Raw genomic sequence first — 17240 nt, 5'->3', positions numbered from 1 at the left:
GATAGACCATATCTGCAACTTTGACAAGAAAAACTGGGTCTCACTGGATAAGTAACTAAGTGACAAAGAAGTGGGAATAGAATAGGCAGTACGATTTAAAAAAATCCAGATTTGCCAGAATTTGCTGGGCAGTCAAGCTTTCAAACGCAGGAGGTTGTAATAGTAATTGAGGAGAAAAGAACAGAGTTAAGTAAATAGGAGCTGTAAAGAAACAGGGCAGAAAAGTCTGTGCTCGCAGGGTGTAAAGTGGGAAATAATACTTCTTGCTGTCTCGGTGTGCCTATAAAATCTAGTAACCTTCTAGAGTTTTTCACACCGAAAGTGTTAGTATCCTACCACTATGCTGTTTGTCAGCTGAAATGTCACAGGTCTGCAAGATTTATCTACACACCCCAAAGCCTGCTGCCGTTCAAATACACTCCAATTACAATTATTTTTAAAGCCCAGGAAAGTAAAAATCAGAGTTGAATACAAAGTCTCTGTTCACTCCCACTACTTACTTGCAGCAAATACTGTATGCATGTGCATTATCAAGTGATTTCTCTACCTTCTCCTGGATTAATCTAGTACACAGACCGGATCTGCTCGAAGAGCAAATTACTGCTGTGCAGAAAAAGATCTAGAGGTCTTGCCTTATTTCACCATGTGGTAAAAGGAGCATTTATTAAGCAAAGGTGAATACTGCAAAAAGGAAAAGACTGGCCCTATGGATGATAGAGCAAAAAATCTATCCTGTGGAACTAGTTTCAAGCTCTACTTTTAACCAAAAGTTCTCCTGTGACGCTAAAAATTTTTTAATCTACTTCTGTGAACATTACTGAAAGAAGCGGGGTAGGAACAAGCAGTGATTTCACGGCAAAGATATTAAAGACAGATTCCTCCTGTTTTATAACCTAGGGGCACTGACTAAGGAGCTGTGGATCATCTGGCCTTCGCGGTTTGGGCTGTACCCACGTGTCAGGCAAGCTGCAGCCATCACTGCATCAATTCGCAGAGCTGGTTAGAAAATGCAGTTACATTTCATGGGAGAAAAATCACTTTTCATGTAAGTTTTCCTTGGAAACTCTGGCTTTCTAGTGAGATCTATGATTCAAAGCATAACCTATAAGTAACAAGTAGCTATGTGCAAAAGAGAGAGACCTCTAAAGACCACTTAGCCCTGTCTTTGCTGACACAGGCAACATCTTTCCCAAATCTCTTCCCTATGCTGATCAAGTTCCATTTCAAAATCTAAAATGTATATATTTTAGATGGTTTGCTTCAGTTTGCAGAATAAATTATCTGAGACAAAATAAGACTCAGTTAGAGCTCCAGATTATGTGAAGACATTACAAAAATATCCAACTCTACATATCTAGCCAATATTTGATGGGACACTGAAAATTAGTTTACCTTTGATATTTATAAATATTTGCAGTGGCTGTAAACACAAGACAATACTCTTGCATTGCATAAAGGTGTTCTGAAAATATACCCATTAAAATCTACAAACAAGTAAACCTTTCAGTCATCACATAAAGGAAACCAAGGAAGAATCAACGATACTAAAAAAAAACTCTTTGAAAGAGTAGATAATAGCAGGACAAGGGAAAATGGTTTTAAGTTGAAGGAGGGAAGATTTGAGTTGGATGTCAGGGGGAAGTTCTTTACTATGAGAGTGGTGAGGTGCTGGAACAGCTGCCCAGAGGGGTTGTGGATGCCCCACTCCTGGAGGTCTTCATGGCCAGATTGGATGGGGCCCTGGGCAGCCTGGTCTAATATTAAATGTGCGGGTTGGTGGCCCTGCCTGTAGCAGGAGGGTTGGAACTTGATGCTCTTTGAGGTCTCTTCCATTCTATAATTCTGTGATAAAAAGGTTTAGCAACATCACATTTACTAAGTTCATTCATGTGGCCATATATTCAGCAAGCACAAAAATATACTGGATAATTGACTTACTGGGCATAATCCATCTTGAATAATACCAAACTTCAGCAGAAAAAAGCAGTACATGACCCTTCTCACTTATGAAAACTTTAGTAGAGCATACAGGGTAAGAACATGAATTTCAGCACTTTCTCCATTTTTGATCTCTCGATTTTAGAACCTGAACAGATTTATTTATTTTAATGTACAGCCATAAATACATAGCCACAAAAATAAACAAAATTAATGCAAGAAATGACATAGGAATAAAAAGGGGATAGAGAATACAACTCTAGTATGTTTAAAGACTATTAACTATACATATAACTAGGCTATTTGACAGTGAAACAGCTAAATCTAAGTCTTGATCAAGACTGGACAGAGCAATGGAAAAATAATAAGGACAAACATCATATGTATGGCTTAATATAAAAATATGCTGAAATATTCTCAGGCTGTCATCATGATGGGGGATTTCAACCACCAGGATATCTGCTTGCAAATCAACAGGCCAAGCTACAAATGATCAACCAGAAGACTCCTGGAGTCCATTGACTATAACTTTCTAGTTCAAATATTGGAGAGATCGACTAGAGGTGAAGTGCTGCTGGATCTAGTGCTCAACAATGTGGAGGAAATCATTAAAAGATATTAAGATTGAGGCAGCCATGCCCTGCTTGAGTTTGTGATTTCAAAGAATGTGGGACTGGCAAAGATTGGAGTTAGGACCCTGAACTTCAGGAGATCAAACTGAAATTGTTGGATAAGATCATGGACTTGTGTCCAATTCTGGAGCCCCCAACATAGGAAAGATGTGGCGCTTTTGGAGACAGTCCAGAGGAGGGCCACAAAGATGATCCAAGGGTTGGAGCATCTCTCCTGTGAAGATAGGCTGAAGGAAATGGGCTTATTCAGCTTGTTAAAGGAGAAGGCTAGGGGGAGACCTCATTGCAGCCTTCCAATATTTAAAGGGAGTTTATGAATATGAGGGAAATCAACTTTTTACAAGGGTAGAATGGACAAAGGGAATGGTTTTAAACTAAAGAGAGATTTAGATGAGATGTCACAGGGAAGTTTGTTACTGAGAGAATGGTGAGGTGCTGGAATAAGTTGCCCAGAGAAGTTGTGGATGTCTTATCCCTGGAGGTAGTTAAGGTCAGATTGGATGGGGCCCTGATCAAGTACTTGATCCAGCAGTTGGCAACTCTGCCTGTAATAGGGTGCTTGAATTTTATGATCCTTGGCGTCCCCTTCCAACCCAAGCCATTCTATGATTCTGCACTGATATTTTTTTCAATACCAAATCTGTATTGATTCAACCTCTATCAATTTTAGTATCAATATTAGCTATAATTTACAAAACAGCTAGATTAATTTTGTTTACAATTATACTAAAGATTTGTGCTACATGACCATCACAAGCTTGTGAGTTGTATATATTGCTCTTCTAAGGCGCAGATTTCTACAGCAAGCACCGAGGTTTGGCTGAGTTCATTCACTGACTTTAAGTCTCTAACCACTTTAAATTACTTATCCCTTCACTTCATGAGCAAGTACAAGTTGCATTTCAAATTTAAATGTGCAAAAACCAAGTTACTGTACTATAAAATAGAGCAAGAACTTACATTTTGCTGGATAGGTGCCCAAAGTAGCTATCAGTATAGCACACTTGAGCCTTACTCGTTGCACTCACTTAACTACTCTCTGAAGAGAGAAAGGAGAGATATGCTCCCTTTCTAGATCCTTCGTAAATCTATACTGGATTTATTTAATCAAGTTTGGCAATTTTGAGTACATTATGCAATGGCATACAAAAATCCCAAAGTTAGAAAAATAGGCTTAAAGCCTGAGTTACTTAGTTTTTATTCATGTATCTAGATGAAGGGGCACTATAACATAGTTAGCACGGAAGGACAATTAAAATTCTTTGAGTGAACTTTGCATTTTCATACATTCTTTAGTCACTGTTTTATTTTCTGCCACATAAGTCTAATACATTCATCCAACCTCCAAAATCCCAGTCCTACTAAGCAGTTCACTCAATCTAGTTCAGAGAAAAGTTTTAAACAATGCAAAAAGCTTCAATAACAATGTAATTCATCCCTTCCCATTTTCAAAGTATAGTTGAAACTAGACTCTTACAGGAGGAGATTTCTGCTTCACATGAGCAATTTCCTTGTAATTTGAACACTCTAGTTCATATATCTTCCTAAGCCAAGATCTTGACATGGCAAAGTGGGCATGCTCAAGTTTGAATTAGATGTGTGAAGTATGTCCTCAAAAATAAATCTCTTTAATTATTAACATGGCTTACATAGCTAGAGGTACTTTAATGGGCCATGAAGTTACCAAGTTATTCTAACTACTATCTGACCATAGCATCTGGAATTCCCTGCCACAGGGCAAGCAGGATCCATACAAATACATAACATAAAAGGAAAAGCCTTTTAATATAACATATATTTTATATGTTTATATATTAAATATGTTTATATAACATATTTTATATATATATAAAAGCTGAAAACAATTGTATTTATTTCCATAGAAAGCCATGTCTGTAACATGTACAAACAAGCCACATAACACATTCTCAGTATCACTATCATTTCCAAGATCATGCCATCTTTACGCCAAGGAAAGCTTCTTAAAATAGGCTTTCCTTTCCTACCAAGTTTTCACTCCTTACACAAGGCTGCCCTGCCAAACTGCTCCCACAGAACCATTCCTCTGTTTCAGCAGCAAAGGCAGAATAGAGAGCAGTCATTTATGTATATACACTGCTCCCCTAAAGAGGAAGCTAGACAAGTATGCCTTGGATAAAGAGTGCAGCATATCAGCTTTCAGCCAAAACAAACCTAGGCCAAAATGAATCAACCGAGGCCACAAACCTTGCATTGCCTGGTGTCTGATTGCACAGGAAGCTCGGGAGGAAGGTAAAACCTTCTTTATAAGCTGACCAAGAATATCAGAAGGGCAATGCTGCAGAGGCAGCTAATCATTGCCACAGTACTGTCACACTGCTATATTTAAAAAGCACCAAAATATTCCTTCTACACTTGCATCAACTTCCAGGATTTCACATAAGGCCCTATTCAAAGCAGGATAACTAGCAGTTAACCCTATTCCACTCAGCACCATACTAGAGAAAAAGAAAAAAAAAAACCATGGTTCTTCTCTGATCATAACCCATGTTCCTTTGTATGTCCAAACTGTAAACCAGAGAAACCTCCCACAGGCACCGCACTCTTGGGCAATGCTTTATTTTTCACTATTAGCAGAATGGCATAAAAAGTGGGCTTTAAATAGCATCCCAAAGCAACCACCACTTCCCTTCTCATCCCAAAATATAAAACAAGAACCTCAGTAAGTCTCAAGTCAATACAGAGAATTAAAACAAGAAATGTACAGCATGAGAGCCAGAGAGAATTCAAAATGAGCAAACAATTATACAAAATTTCAGTCAATACTTAAAGTGGCAACAACAGGTGGCCTCAGACAGAGGTTGCAGAGTGTTTCAGATGAGCAAAGCTGACTCAGCAGCACAGAGTAAACACAGTGACTGCTGCTCAGAATCTACTTTAATACACTCAGAAAACTGCATGCAAAATAAACTGTTTAAAAATGACTAAAAACCAGACACCACAATGCAGATAACGGTGTATTTTAACAACGACAAATAGAATCTATCATTCTGAGATCTTAAACAAGGCATGCAGTATGTTTGTTTTGTGGGAAATGCTTATGTGTGTGGTGAAAATGAAGAAATAAACAGTTTTGCCTAGCAGATGTACGCTTTCATTAAATATTTTGACAATTTTACTAGGCACATTCTACAAAAGAGCGAAGTATACTTAACCAATACTGTTCTAAGCAATGAATAAAAAAGAATAAAGTATTTTCAAAACCAATGTTACCTTGGAAAACCGAGCATTTATCCATTTCGTAAACGTCTTCTTCTGTACATCATTGTGTTCATCTGGAGAGAGACAAGAAAGCCATGAGTGAGAATGTACTGTTCTTCATCTTAGCTTGTTAAAAACTAAACACCACCCAAATTCAATAGCAGAAATATGTTTATCTGTAGAAGACTACACAAAAATTTGGTATAGTTTCAGCTTTGACAGAAATTATTGTGCCTCCTTTACATTAAGCTCAGCTTCACAGTGCTCCCCAGCACTGAGATGGACAACGACACACATACCAAAATCACAAGCTTCCAAGATGGTGAAGAGCAGCAGCCTACAAAACCACAGTCTTTTAAACAACAGTCTGTCAACACTTTATTACCCTGATGCATTACTTCACAAGCTGCTAAGGTCCTTACTGAAGCTTTTGATACAGATAATAGCCTCCTTCAGCAGAGCAGCAAAGCTGCTGGGACAACCCTGGAAGCACTCACGTGCTTACCCACCTCCGGCTTGGTTTTACAGTTGAATCACAAACGAGGTGAATGAACTGTCACTAACCCGTGTGTGAAAGGGCTGGGCAGCCAGGCAGGCATCTACTGGTGCAGCATCAGCATACCTCAGCCTGGGACCCAGCGGGATGAAGAGAAAAGATAGGAGAGAATCTACAGGTCAAAGCACAGGGAGGAGCTGCAGCCTGCAACTCAGCAAAGAAAAGACTGCTTTCTAGACTGTTTTTAACAATGTCATTTGGGAGTCAGCTGTAATTTTAGACATAGTCTCTTATGAGGTGGGTGCTTGACACAGAATATCAGAATCAAGATTTAAATTCCATATACATTAAATATTTTGACTTTTTCCTGCTCCAAGTTTGTGTTGTGGGTTTTTTTGTTTGTTTGTTTTCTTTGAGACAGGAACGAACTGTATTATTCACTGATACTGGTAGACCAAAAAATTAGCCTTATACAAAATTCAGTCCCAAGTTCTGTCCACCAACTAATAATGCTTCCCATTCACATTAATTGCAAGTACTATCTGTATCGAGTGCATTGAGATATAAATGTCGATCTCTTTTTAAACATAATTCAGTAAATTCCATCCTTCTTCTGAACCCTTCCCCCCTCCCAGAACAGTACATGGGAAGTCTCCTATTCCCCAGCATTATATCAGCTTCAGCTGGCCAGGCCAAGCTCCTGCAGCACCTGTCCCCCAGCTCTGGCTTCCAAAGCTCAGGCTCACTTCAATTTATATGCTTAGACTGTGCATTGCCATAGTATATGTGACATTTACTAAAAATCCAGCCACTTTTCCTGCATTTCAAGAAAAAGTTTCCAAGGGAGAGAGAAACAAACAACAATCCCAGAACTGACACAAATTAACTTGATCTACAGTGGAGGCAGAAGTAATATGGATTTATAGATCCCATTATCTCTCAGTGTCCTTTCTAGTTGAGCAAAGAATGAGAGTCCTCACTACCCTCATCTCGCCGAAGCAGTCTTGCTCAGCAATAAAATCAACAGGTGATACTTTCCCACTTAAACTACACTTCCACATTTGCGTTATAAAAACCCTCTGAAACTAGGATTTTTGTAATTGGCCATTTTAGCTAGGGTCATGTCAAGCTTTCTGCTATAAATCACTGGAAAACAATCTGAAACCAATATAGTGCTGCTTTGCTAACAACAGCAAGAAGGTATTTTATCCCTCAAATTAATTTTCTTTAGATTCCTATGAGTCTGTAAAGTTAATCTCTGGAGGCTGACATAAGGATTCAGATAACAAATTAGCCAAAAAATAGTATTACCATTCAGTGAAGCACATGGTACTACACACCATTTTTCACACAAGACATTAAAAATGTCAGCAAGTTTTAGCTGAGTGAGAAACAAATTTACCAACTTGCTAAAACACTTGTGTTTCCTTTCACAGGAGCCTCACACTGAATAGAACTGCGGAGCAGCAAAGGACAGAGTGTGGGCCAACTTTTACTTCACCATCACACCAATTGTTTCCTCTGAAAAAATGTGGCTCTACATGCCCTCCAGTCACTTAATGGGCTTTTAACAGCTGATGTCAGAACAGTTTGTTCCTTTAAGAGGAAGTAAAAAGAAACCAACACACACACAATATTAAACTCTTGTGATGACAACAGAAGGAAAAAGCTTCCAATTCTGGATGTTGGCTTCTGTTACACAACATGATGCACGACTATGCAATAGGGGTACTCCCAAAACAAATAGCTCATGTGAACTAACGCCCTAACTCTGTCCTGGCAGTTGATCTCCCACAGTAATCACGTTTACAGTCTTATGTACCTCCTCCACTCTGAGCACTGTCCCTTAATTCTACTGAGACAGTAGAATGTGCAGTTCAGGTTCAAGCCGTTACCTTACAAATATGTTCAGGAGCAAAAAGGAATCCAAAGGAACTAAAAATAGAGAGGTAAAAACAAAAACCTCACTGGATTGTGCTTTGCCCTTTATTTAACCTCTGCTTCATACTGAGAGTCAGCTCCATTATTTCCCCAAAATGCATTATGTGCTTACATGACGAAACTGTGCTATTCAGTTTTTGAAAGACAAAAGTTATCGCACCCAAGGTAGCTGGCAGAGCAGCGCTGTGAGGAAAGTGCCCTGTGGAAATGAACAGACTGAACTAGATAAATCCTGTGTTTCACTTGCCAACCAATGCAAAACAAATTGCCAACGGTCAGCTCACATTTTAAGACTTAAGTTTACCTTCCTCACTTCTTTATTTAAGTTCTCACTTAAGTGTAGAGAATGAATTTAGAAATAAAAGAAGGAATTAGCCTGCGGCTTCCAGTTAAGGCACTAGGAATGTAACAAAGTTAGAAACAACCCTTTGCCTATACCTCTGGGCAAGCAAGAGTATCTATCACAAGGACGGCCCCACCCAGGACTAGCACATCTGACGGGCCCCGCATCAGCAGAAGGAATCGGTGTTTCTATTCTTGCGTGCAGGATTTTTTTGACTGAAAATCTTGAAAGTAACCATCCTTTTGTCAAAGCACCTCAGACTAATTCACATCTAAAGACAAAAATAAGCACTGAAGATCTGAAGCTGGAAACCAGAGTAGTTTTTACCCCCGCTAGCAAGAGACGCAAAGCAAATCAAACTACAAAAGCACTGGAGTTCACAACCACATGGCTTAAAGAAGAACTTCCAACACTCAGCAGTCTATACAGGGCCCTGACTTCATTATAACAGAACAAGCTTAATTAGCAGTTCTTTCCTGTGTTGTCAATGCTTTAAAAAAAACAAAAAAGCAAAACTTAGGGTTGTTGTGCAGATCCCCTTCTCTTGCACCACCATTAGAAAACAAATGTATGCAGTAATAAGCTATTCACTCTGTAAGTTTCTGCCTTCCCACTGCATCTTCAGTCCCCACGACCAGTGGCCAGCACAATGGTTTTCTTCATTCCTTCCCTCACAGCAAATTTCAGCAGTTGGGCAAGAACTCAGCTGTAACAATGGTTCCTCTAAAAAAAGAGTAATGGCACCTGCAACAAAACGCAATTGCCCAATTCATAAATTCTCTGTAGAGTCCAAACTATGAAATAAGCACTACCAAAAGAAACACAGATCAAAAAACCTTACACCTCACTCCCTGGTGTTTCCCAAACACCAGCTGAAACAAAGCACTACAGAGTAGTAATGAGGAACCCCTGTGGTTTTCACTCAAGTGTGCTGTGAGTATAAGCTAAATTGGATTTACTTCACAATAAAAAAAATCCCCCAGCAACTGATAACTAAGAAGAAGGAATCCTCACAGCTGAAGCAATATTAAAATAGCTGTTCCCATACCTCCCAGCAAAAACAATCCAACGCTCCATGCTGCTGGCCTCAGCACATTGGAATGGTATTTAAAGAGAGCACAAAGCTCTCAGACAGAAATAATGCTGCAACACCACACCACAGGCCTGCTCAAACTCCCACGCTCACCAGCCAGCCACCTGACTGCTTCCATGCCATGATACTGCAGAACCAAGGGTTCCAGGCAAAGCATCCCCAGTACATACACAGGGCTGCTCTGGAGGGCGCATGACAGCTTTCTATTCTCAGTGGGACGAAAGAGAGTGATAGGAGGCCAAGGTGTAGGTGGAAAGGGCTGGAGAGGAGAAGGAACAGACTTTAGGCCCACTCCCTTCCCAACCAGGCCTCACGGGTCAGCCCCAAGCTGACCCAGTTTTGACAAATTGTGCATGCTGACAGTGGTAAGCCAGCTACAACTGAGAAAATAGAGACACTGGGGTGACAGCAAGCAGTGTGCTCAGAAGAAAACTCCTGATCATTCAGGTAGAGCTTTCCAATGCCATATTCCCCATTCTGGTCCAACAGAACTTTTAGTCAAGCTAACCAGCACCACCTCCCAGTAGAAGATCACCCAGTGCAATATCTTTGGATGTGATACAAATGCATTTTGACACACATTTCACAAACAGCCAGTGATCACATATCTGAGTTAGAAGCTGGAAAAGTTTCCACTAAAAGCTTAACATTTTAGAGCAAGTTTGTTAAATTTTCTTACAGCAATTTTTTTAGAGTAAATCATATATCAGAGCAAAGGGTTTCAGCTACCAGCAAAGAGCACTGCAGGGGGAAGAAAAGACTAAAATAAAGGTGTCTCAAATGCCTTTATAATGACAGCCTTGGATAATATGGGCCTGTAGGTATCTTAGGACAAACTTCACTCATTGAGCCAGAAAGATGAAGTTTCTCTTATCACCATGACTCAAACTGGTGACAGGGAAGACAACTGATGTCATCTACCTGGACATCAAGGCAAGGCCTTAGACATAGTCCCTAACCACATCCTCATCTCTAAATCAGAGAGATTTGTCCAGGTGGAGGCTGGTAACAAGCAGTGTCCTCCAGGAGTCCATCTTGGGTCCAGCACTCCTAATGAAACAGATGATAGGACTGAGTACATCCTCAGCAAGTTTGCTGATGACATCCAGCTGAGCAGTGTGGTTGATACAGCAGAAGGAAGGGATGCCATCCAGAGGGACCTTTAAAAACTCAAAAGGTGAGCCCTTGTGAACCTAATGAGGTTCAACAAAGCCAAGTGCAAGGTTTTGCACTAGGGTCAAGGTAATTCCAGGTATATAAACAAACTGGGAAAATAACTCCTTGACAGTAGCCATGCTGAGAAGGACTTAGGGGTCCCAGTTGATGAATGTGACCCATCAGTGTGTGCTCGCAGCCAGGAAAGCCAGCAATATCCCAGGTTCCATTCAAAGAGGAGTGGCCAGCAGGGCAAAGGAAATGATTATCCCCCTCTACTCTGCCCTTCTGAATCCCCAGATGGAGAACTGCATCCAAGTCTGGGGCTCCCAACACAGGAAAGATGTGGAGCTTTTGGAGTGGGTCCAGAGGGCAGCCACAAAAATGATCCAAGGGCTGGAGCATCTCTCCTGTGAAGACAGGCTGAAGGAAATGGCCGTTCAGCTTGTTAGAGAGAAGACTGCAGGCAGACCTCATTGCAGCCTTCCAATATTTAAAGGGAGTTTATGACCATGCAGGAAATCCCCTTTTTACAAGAGTAGATTGTGATAGGACAAGGGAAATAGATTTAAACTAAAGGAAGAGAGATTTAGATGAGATTTCAGGAGGAAGTTTTTTTTTTTTACAGAGAGAGCAGTAAGGTGCTGGAACAGGTTGCCCAGAGACCTTGTAGAAATCCCATCCCTGGAGGTGTTTCAGGCCAGATTGGATGGGGCCCTGGGTAATCTGATCAAGTACTTGATCTACTTGTTGGCAACCCTGCCTGTGATAGGGGCACTGGAACTTGATCCTTGGGGTTCCTTCCAACTCAAGCCATTCATGATTCTATGATCCTAGCCAGCACGGCTGGCACGTGGAAAGAAGAGGGAAAGGGGAATAATTCCTGACCAAAATCTGGCAATTTAGATGTTTCTAAGCAAACAGAATGGCATCGAAAGAGGTGCAGTAAACCAGAAGGCATAAATAAGAGAGTAATGAATACAAACTACATTTACTACAGCTCATTTTATTAAGAACACAAATTAGGTCTTTGTATTTCTGAATGGTTATGAACAAAATAGAATTACTTTCTACAAGTTCATGTTAGCCATCTGCTCTTTCTTCTCCGTCCAAATTAGAACTATTATTAGGCTCACTTGCATTTGTGGAGGTGATTCACAGGATATAAGGTCATAGGGATCATTGTGAACATCTAGTACAATCTCCTGCATAACACAGGAGCCATTCCCACAAAAGATCTATCTGCATACCAGAAGGCATCAGACAAGACAGATGCTAAAGATCCCGCACAAAACCAAGCAAGCAGTACTGCCAGGGCAGAAAAGCAAGCCAAGCCACAAACTGTATGCAGATCTCCCTGTCACTGACAGCAGTTTCAGAATGAACCAACATACCAAACAACCTTTTTTAATGGTCATGATACAAAAGACTTAATACCATTTTCCCGTTATGTCATTCCCTATGACAAAATTTCTTTAAAAAGAATAGCAATCTTGCACATAAGAAAAAAAATATTTTTTCAAAAGTTTTAATAATTGACTGGAAAAAAAAATAGATCTGATGTGGCAGCAGGAAATACAGAAATATCCCAGAGACAACTTCTCAGAAGTACTATCAGAGATGCAATATACTCCATGTGTTGCTCTTCACACTCCTGGAGCTCTGCCCAGAACCCGCATCATTTGTGCCAAGCCAAGAAGGCTGACTTGCAGTTAGTTTCAGATGACAAAAAAATAGCAGCTGGATAGATTAATGTTCTTTTCTTTGACAGGCAGGTAAGGACAAAAGCACAGTGCAAAATTCTCATTTGAAACAGGGAATCTTCTATTCCCTTGTAGTCCAGAGTCTTTTATCCCAATCCTGTTAAATCAGATTTTCCTATCCTCCTTTTTCTAATTTTAAAGGCTGCAATTTGCAATCCCCCTCCTCTTCCATTCTGTCTTCTCACAACCTTCTCTTCAGAGTCATCAATCATTTTCCCAGGCTTTTCCACCTATCTATCCCTACCAAAATCTCCTACCACCAGAGCCCTTCATCTTTCCCATTATAAACCTCTGTTGGTCAACGGCTTTTCCTAGACAGATAGAAATCAATTCCTGAGAAGTAAACTGATAGTAACGAGCTCACACATATCATGCTCCAAATTCTTAAGTAGACTAGCCTCCTGCAGATGATTATGGGGAGCCTCATCATTGTCAGCTATTCCTTATGAGTTCTCTGTCCTCTCTCTGCAAGCTCCCATCCACTTCTTGCACACACCAGGTTCTGGCAGCACATAGTTGAGCATGCACTAGATTGTATCCCTCCACACACAGGCCCCTCCACACCAGGCAAGAGAAAACACATCTACACATTTCAAAGAGGGGGAAACAAAAACCCTCAGAAGAGATGCTGCAGTCACTTCATCAGCTCCATGGATCTTTGCTGGACACTCTTTCCAGTATATCCCTGTCTCTTTTATACTGGGGAGTCCAAAACTGGACTTAGCACTCTAGGCATGGCCTATGGCCTCACCAGTACTGAGAAAAGGGGAACATGTCCAAGAACAACAACATGCTTATGGAATAAAAAGAAAGCAAGTTCCTCACTGACTGAGCATTGCTTCCGACAAGTACACCGCACAACTTTCTTTCATCAACCTGCTAGCATCCACCTTAAAGCTCAAGTCACTTGCTGAGAAGCTGCTCATTTACACAGTTTCACCAAACTGGTGGAGTACAGGAAAGCTTCTATATTCTTCTGTAGCTAACTTGTAACACTTGCAACACAACTATACATTTGGGACTTACACCAAACCATATTACTCTTACTAATCCTCAATGCAAGTAATGCTTGAAGACAATGCAGACAGGAAGCTCCAAATATGAGGCATTCCTTAACTCAAACTACTGCACACTGACCTCAACAACAAAACTGAACTTAGGTGTTGCAAAAAAATCAAAATAAACAATTCATACTATTTTCGTCTACTTGCTTTCAGATATTTTAAGTTTGAGCTTCATTAGCTATTCCATTATTTTGTCAAGGAACAGAATCATGCTGATGCCTGTAAATTATTTACCTCAGCCTATTAACCTTTGTAATTACTAAGAGGAAATCTGAAACACAGAAGGCTCAGAGGAAGTTCATAAAATCTATTTGCCCTAGCGGTGTTATAAACTTAAAGGAGAAGCAGATGAAAAGAATGAATTGGGTGACTGAAGAATCAAAGTCCAAAATCTGTTAGAGCAAGCCACACCAACTATTCTCTCATTTCTGCTCCTAAAATGCTACAGCAATTCACTACAGAAACAGGGACCATTAGTACACCCATTCCTATATTTGTGTGATCTACCAAAAATAAATTCAGTGTTGTTCTGTCACTGGTACTAGTAAGAAAGAAGAAGCAAAAAGCATGTCTATGTCTCGAGATAAATTATTTCATTTCATTTCTCAACCAATTCTTTTCTTACCAAAGAAAAGTCATACTGCGTCACTGGGGATTAGGAAGTCTTTCTGCAGAAAACATGATCCAGTGCAGAGTTTTGAACAGTTTGCTTGGAAAGAAATTACTATGCAGCTTCAGAAAAAAAAAAAAGAAACACCTCAGCCAAAGGTGTCTTATCCAATTTACATATTTACTGAGACATCTTAATGTGGAAAAAATAAAAGATAAAGCAGAGTGAAGCATTATGAATGGTCCTTTCTTACGGCTTCTAGCAAATCTGTGGTTTTATCAGTCCTGCAGAAGGCTGAGGCACTGCTAGTTCTGCATCCAATTAAACTCTGGCTTTCTTCTCTGGCTTAGTTATTAATTAGCCCCCAAAGTTGAACCTCTTCCTGATTAACTGCTTTGAAAGTACATGAATTGTATAACAATTGCAGGATGAATATCAGAATGCAGTAAAATAGTACTTACACAAAGAAACAAGACAGTGACCTTCAGTGTGAGCCTACATAAGATTTCTCACTTCATTTCAGAAAGCTCTTGTGGGACACACCATTCCAAATGGGGTACCCAAAAGTGGAGAAGATTCAGAAACACAAGAACAGAGCAACCTAAGCTCAAAGTTTGTCAGGCTTTGGTAGAATCTGAGCCAAGGAACGTCCAGTAGCCAGCTGTTTAAGTAAAGGATTATGTGTACTTAGTCCCAATCTCCATGCTTTTATTATTAAGTGGCCAGCTTTTAGGAAGACTGTGTTGAAACCTGTAATTATGTGGATTTTGAGCACTATCATCAGAAGGTTTTGTGAGGGCATGTAAAATTTGGAACAAATGTTTCGTCGTTACCTACCTAGAAACAGATTATATGGAAAGCAAGCTCACCTAATGAAAGCAGGCAATTACAAATCAGATTATTACCACTGCCTCCAGCAACAACTCCAATAGATCAGTTATACTCGCTTAACCCTCTTCTCGGTGCATTTTCCAGAAGGGTTTTGCACACCTTCCTGGGTGTTAAGCAGTCATATACCATGCAGGCTAGGTTCAGACCTCACCTGGAGACAGCTGCCAAGCAGATCCAACTCCAGAGCTCAGCATCCCCGGCTCTCTCTTTCACCCACTGACAAAAATTACTGCAGCAGAGCATTCCCTTCCCTCAGCAAGGCTGAAGCTTGCAGCCTCAGTACCAAAATTAATGACAATGAAGACCAGTGAAAGCAACACAAATGAAGGCACTAATATAAGTGAGCTTAAAAAGCTGCAAGATAAGTTTGTGGAATTAAGAGTCCACAGAAAGGCGGTTATAATTTATGAAGAAATGCAAACCACTGAGAAGTAAGGTATATAAGAGGAAGCACTGCTGAAGATTTAATTACGGAAGAAGTACAAGCATGTGGCATCTACCTGCGGACACTACCACAGGTACCAGGCTGAAGGGGGCTTTTGCTGCATTTAGAACAGTGCTCCTTCCAGGAACACTGTCCCTTGAGCAGCTCAAGAGACATCTAAATTCAACAGGAATAGTGAATCAGAGCACGTGGTTTTAAGAGATGCAAGTAGAACAAACAGTCCCATTGCACCAATTTCAATGTTCAAACTGCCAGCAGAAGATTATTATGAGACTACTTTGGTAAGCAGTCAAGACCTTTTAAAAACAGACCTGCAATGCAATTTGCTACCTAACCTAGACAGGAACTCTACCTAGAAATTTTCCTAAAGAAGGAATTATTTCTACAAAAACCTCGTACCTTTGATGACCTCTGCAATGAAAACTAGCTTTCAATATTGGAAGAAACACTTTTTTTAACCACCAATGGGCATAAGTCAGCATCCAAGCACTGACATACACTGCTAAGTTTTGGTGGTACCACTACTTTGGTTTGATTTATGAAAAACACACACGGATGTCAGTAATAACAAATCTCTAATATAGCCAAATCTGTGTCAAGGAAAAAGAGCTTTGGCTGGCTTAATTCATTTATTTTGAGGAGAAAAATACAATGCATGGCAGATTAACTCTTACGTTCAGGGAGAAAGGGAGGCTCTACAGCAGAGTAGAAAAAAAACACAAAATGCAACCTCTGTAGCTGACAAAAGCACTGACATAACATAAAATGGTAATTTGCTCAATTCAAAAGTTTATCTTGAAATTCAGAGCATTTCACCTAAGATATTTTAATCCATAAAAAATGTTTCTGCTTTTCCAGAGTAGTACTGGATTAAAAACAAGATCAGTACTTTAAAGAAAAAAAAAACCTGAGAAGAAGCCAGGATGGCATCACCATTGCTGACTCACATAATGCAAGGGAGAATTTCCTCAGTTTTCACACCACCACCCTCACTCCACTACCCTCCCCCAAAAAACATTATTTGCAAGTAGCAACAAATAAAATTTCTTACTACAAATAGGACTGGGAAGAATAATACATATATAATCTTTCTCTCCAGAAAACACCCCTCCAAAAATATATGGAATAAGCATTGTGAAAACAAGAGTTGTGCACCTTAGCAGAGCCAAAGGCCAGGCCTATCAGACGCGACCACGGGAGCACTCCTCAGCAACAAACAGCAGTGGTGAAGCAAAGCTAGACCACATTTGAGCAGGTGGTGAAGCAAAGCTAGACCACATTTGAGCAGGTGGTGAAGGGTTTGGATTAATGTTTATTCATCTAGAGGCGAAGGGGAAAATAAGAGAGGGAGAGGACACAGGGAGAAAGCAGGCATACAATCTCAGAAGCATGCAAAAGGATTGGCTCTTTATCAAAGTAAGAAGAATCACTTTTACGTGGTTTCCGAATGAGGAAAAGAGAGACTTTCTATTTAACTGCTTGCCAATTAACATGTATTTACACTTGTCTGAATGAGAAAGCTACTGTAACAAATTAACTTCACAGATATAAGATTTTCAAATTTCAAAGTCTCAACAAAATGATAACCTATGACAAACTGTGAAGCACAGTATTAAGAATGTCTGGCTA

At 40.1% G+C, this 17240-nt stretch overlaps 1 protein-coding gene across 5 annotated transcripts in view; it reads right to left on the bottom strand.

Moving 5' to 3' along the window:
• Window positions 1-17240, bottom strand: part of UTRN (utrophin) — a 356268-nt gene that overhangs the window by 295833 nt on the left and 43195 nt on the right. For all 5 annotated transcript variants that reach the window (XM_085216963.1, XM_085216962.1, XM_085216960.1 and 2 more), the window contains one exon: window positions 5823-5884. In XM_085216963.1, the coding sequence (XP_085073089.1) occupies window positions 5823-5884 (62 nt within the window). The remainder of the gene's footprint in view (window positions 1-5822; window positions 5885-17240) is intronic.

The sequence above is a fragment of the Meleagris gallopavo genome, chromosome 2, assembly GCF_905368555.1.
Source record: "Meleagris gallopavo chromosome 2, MGAL_WU_HG_1.1, whole genome shotgun sequence".
Classification (NCBI taxonomy): domain Eukaryota; kingdom Metazoa; phylum Chordata; class Aves; order Galliformes; family Phasianidae; genus Meleagris; species Meleagris gallopavo.
The sequence above is the reverse complement of the archived record's forward strand: the minus strand, read 5'-3'. Positions and strand labels throughout refer to the sequence as shown.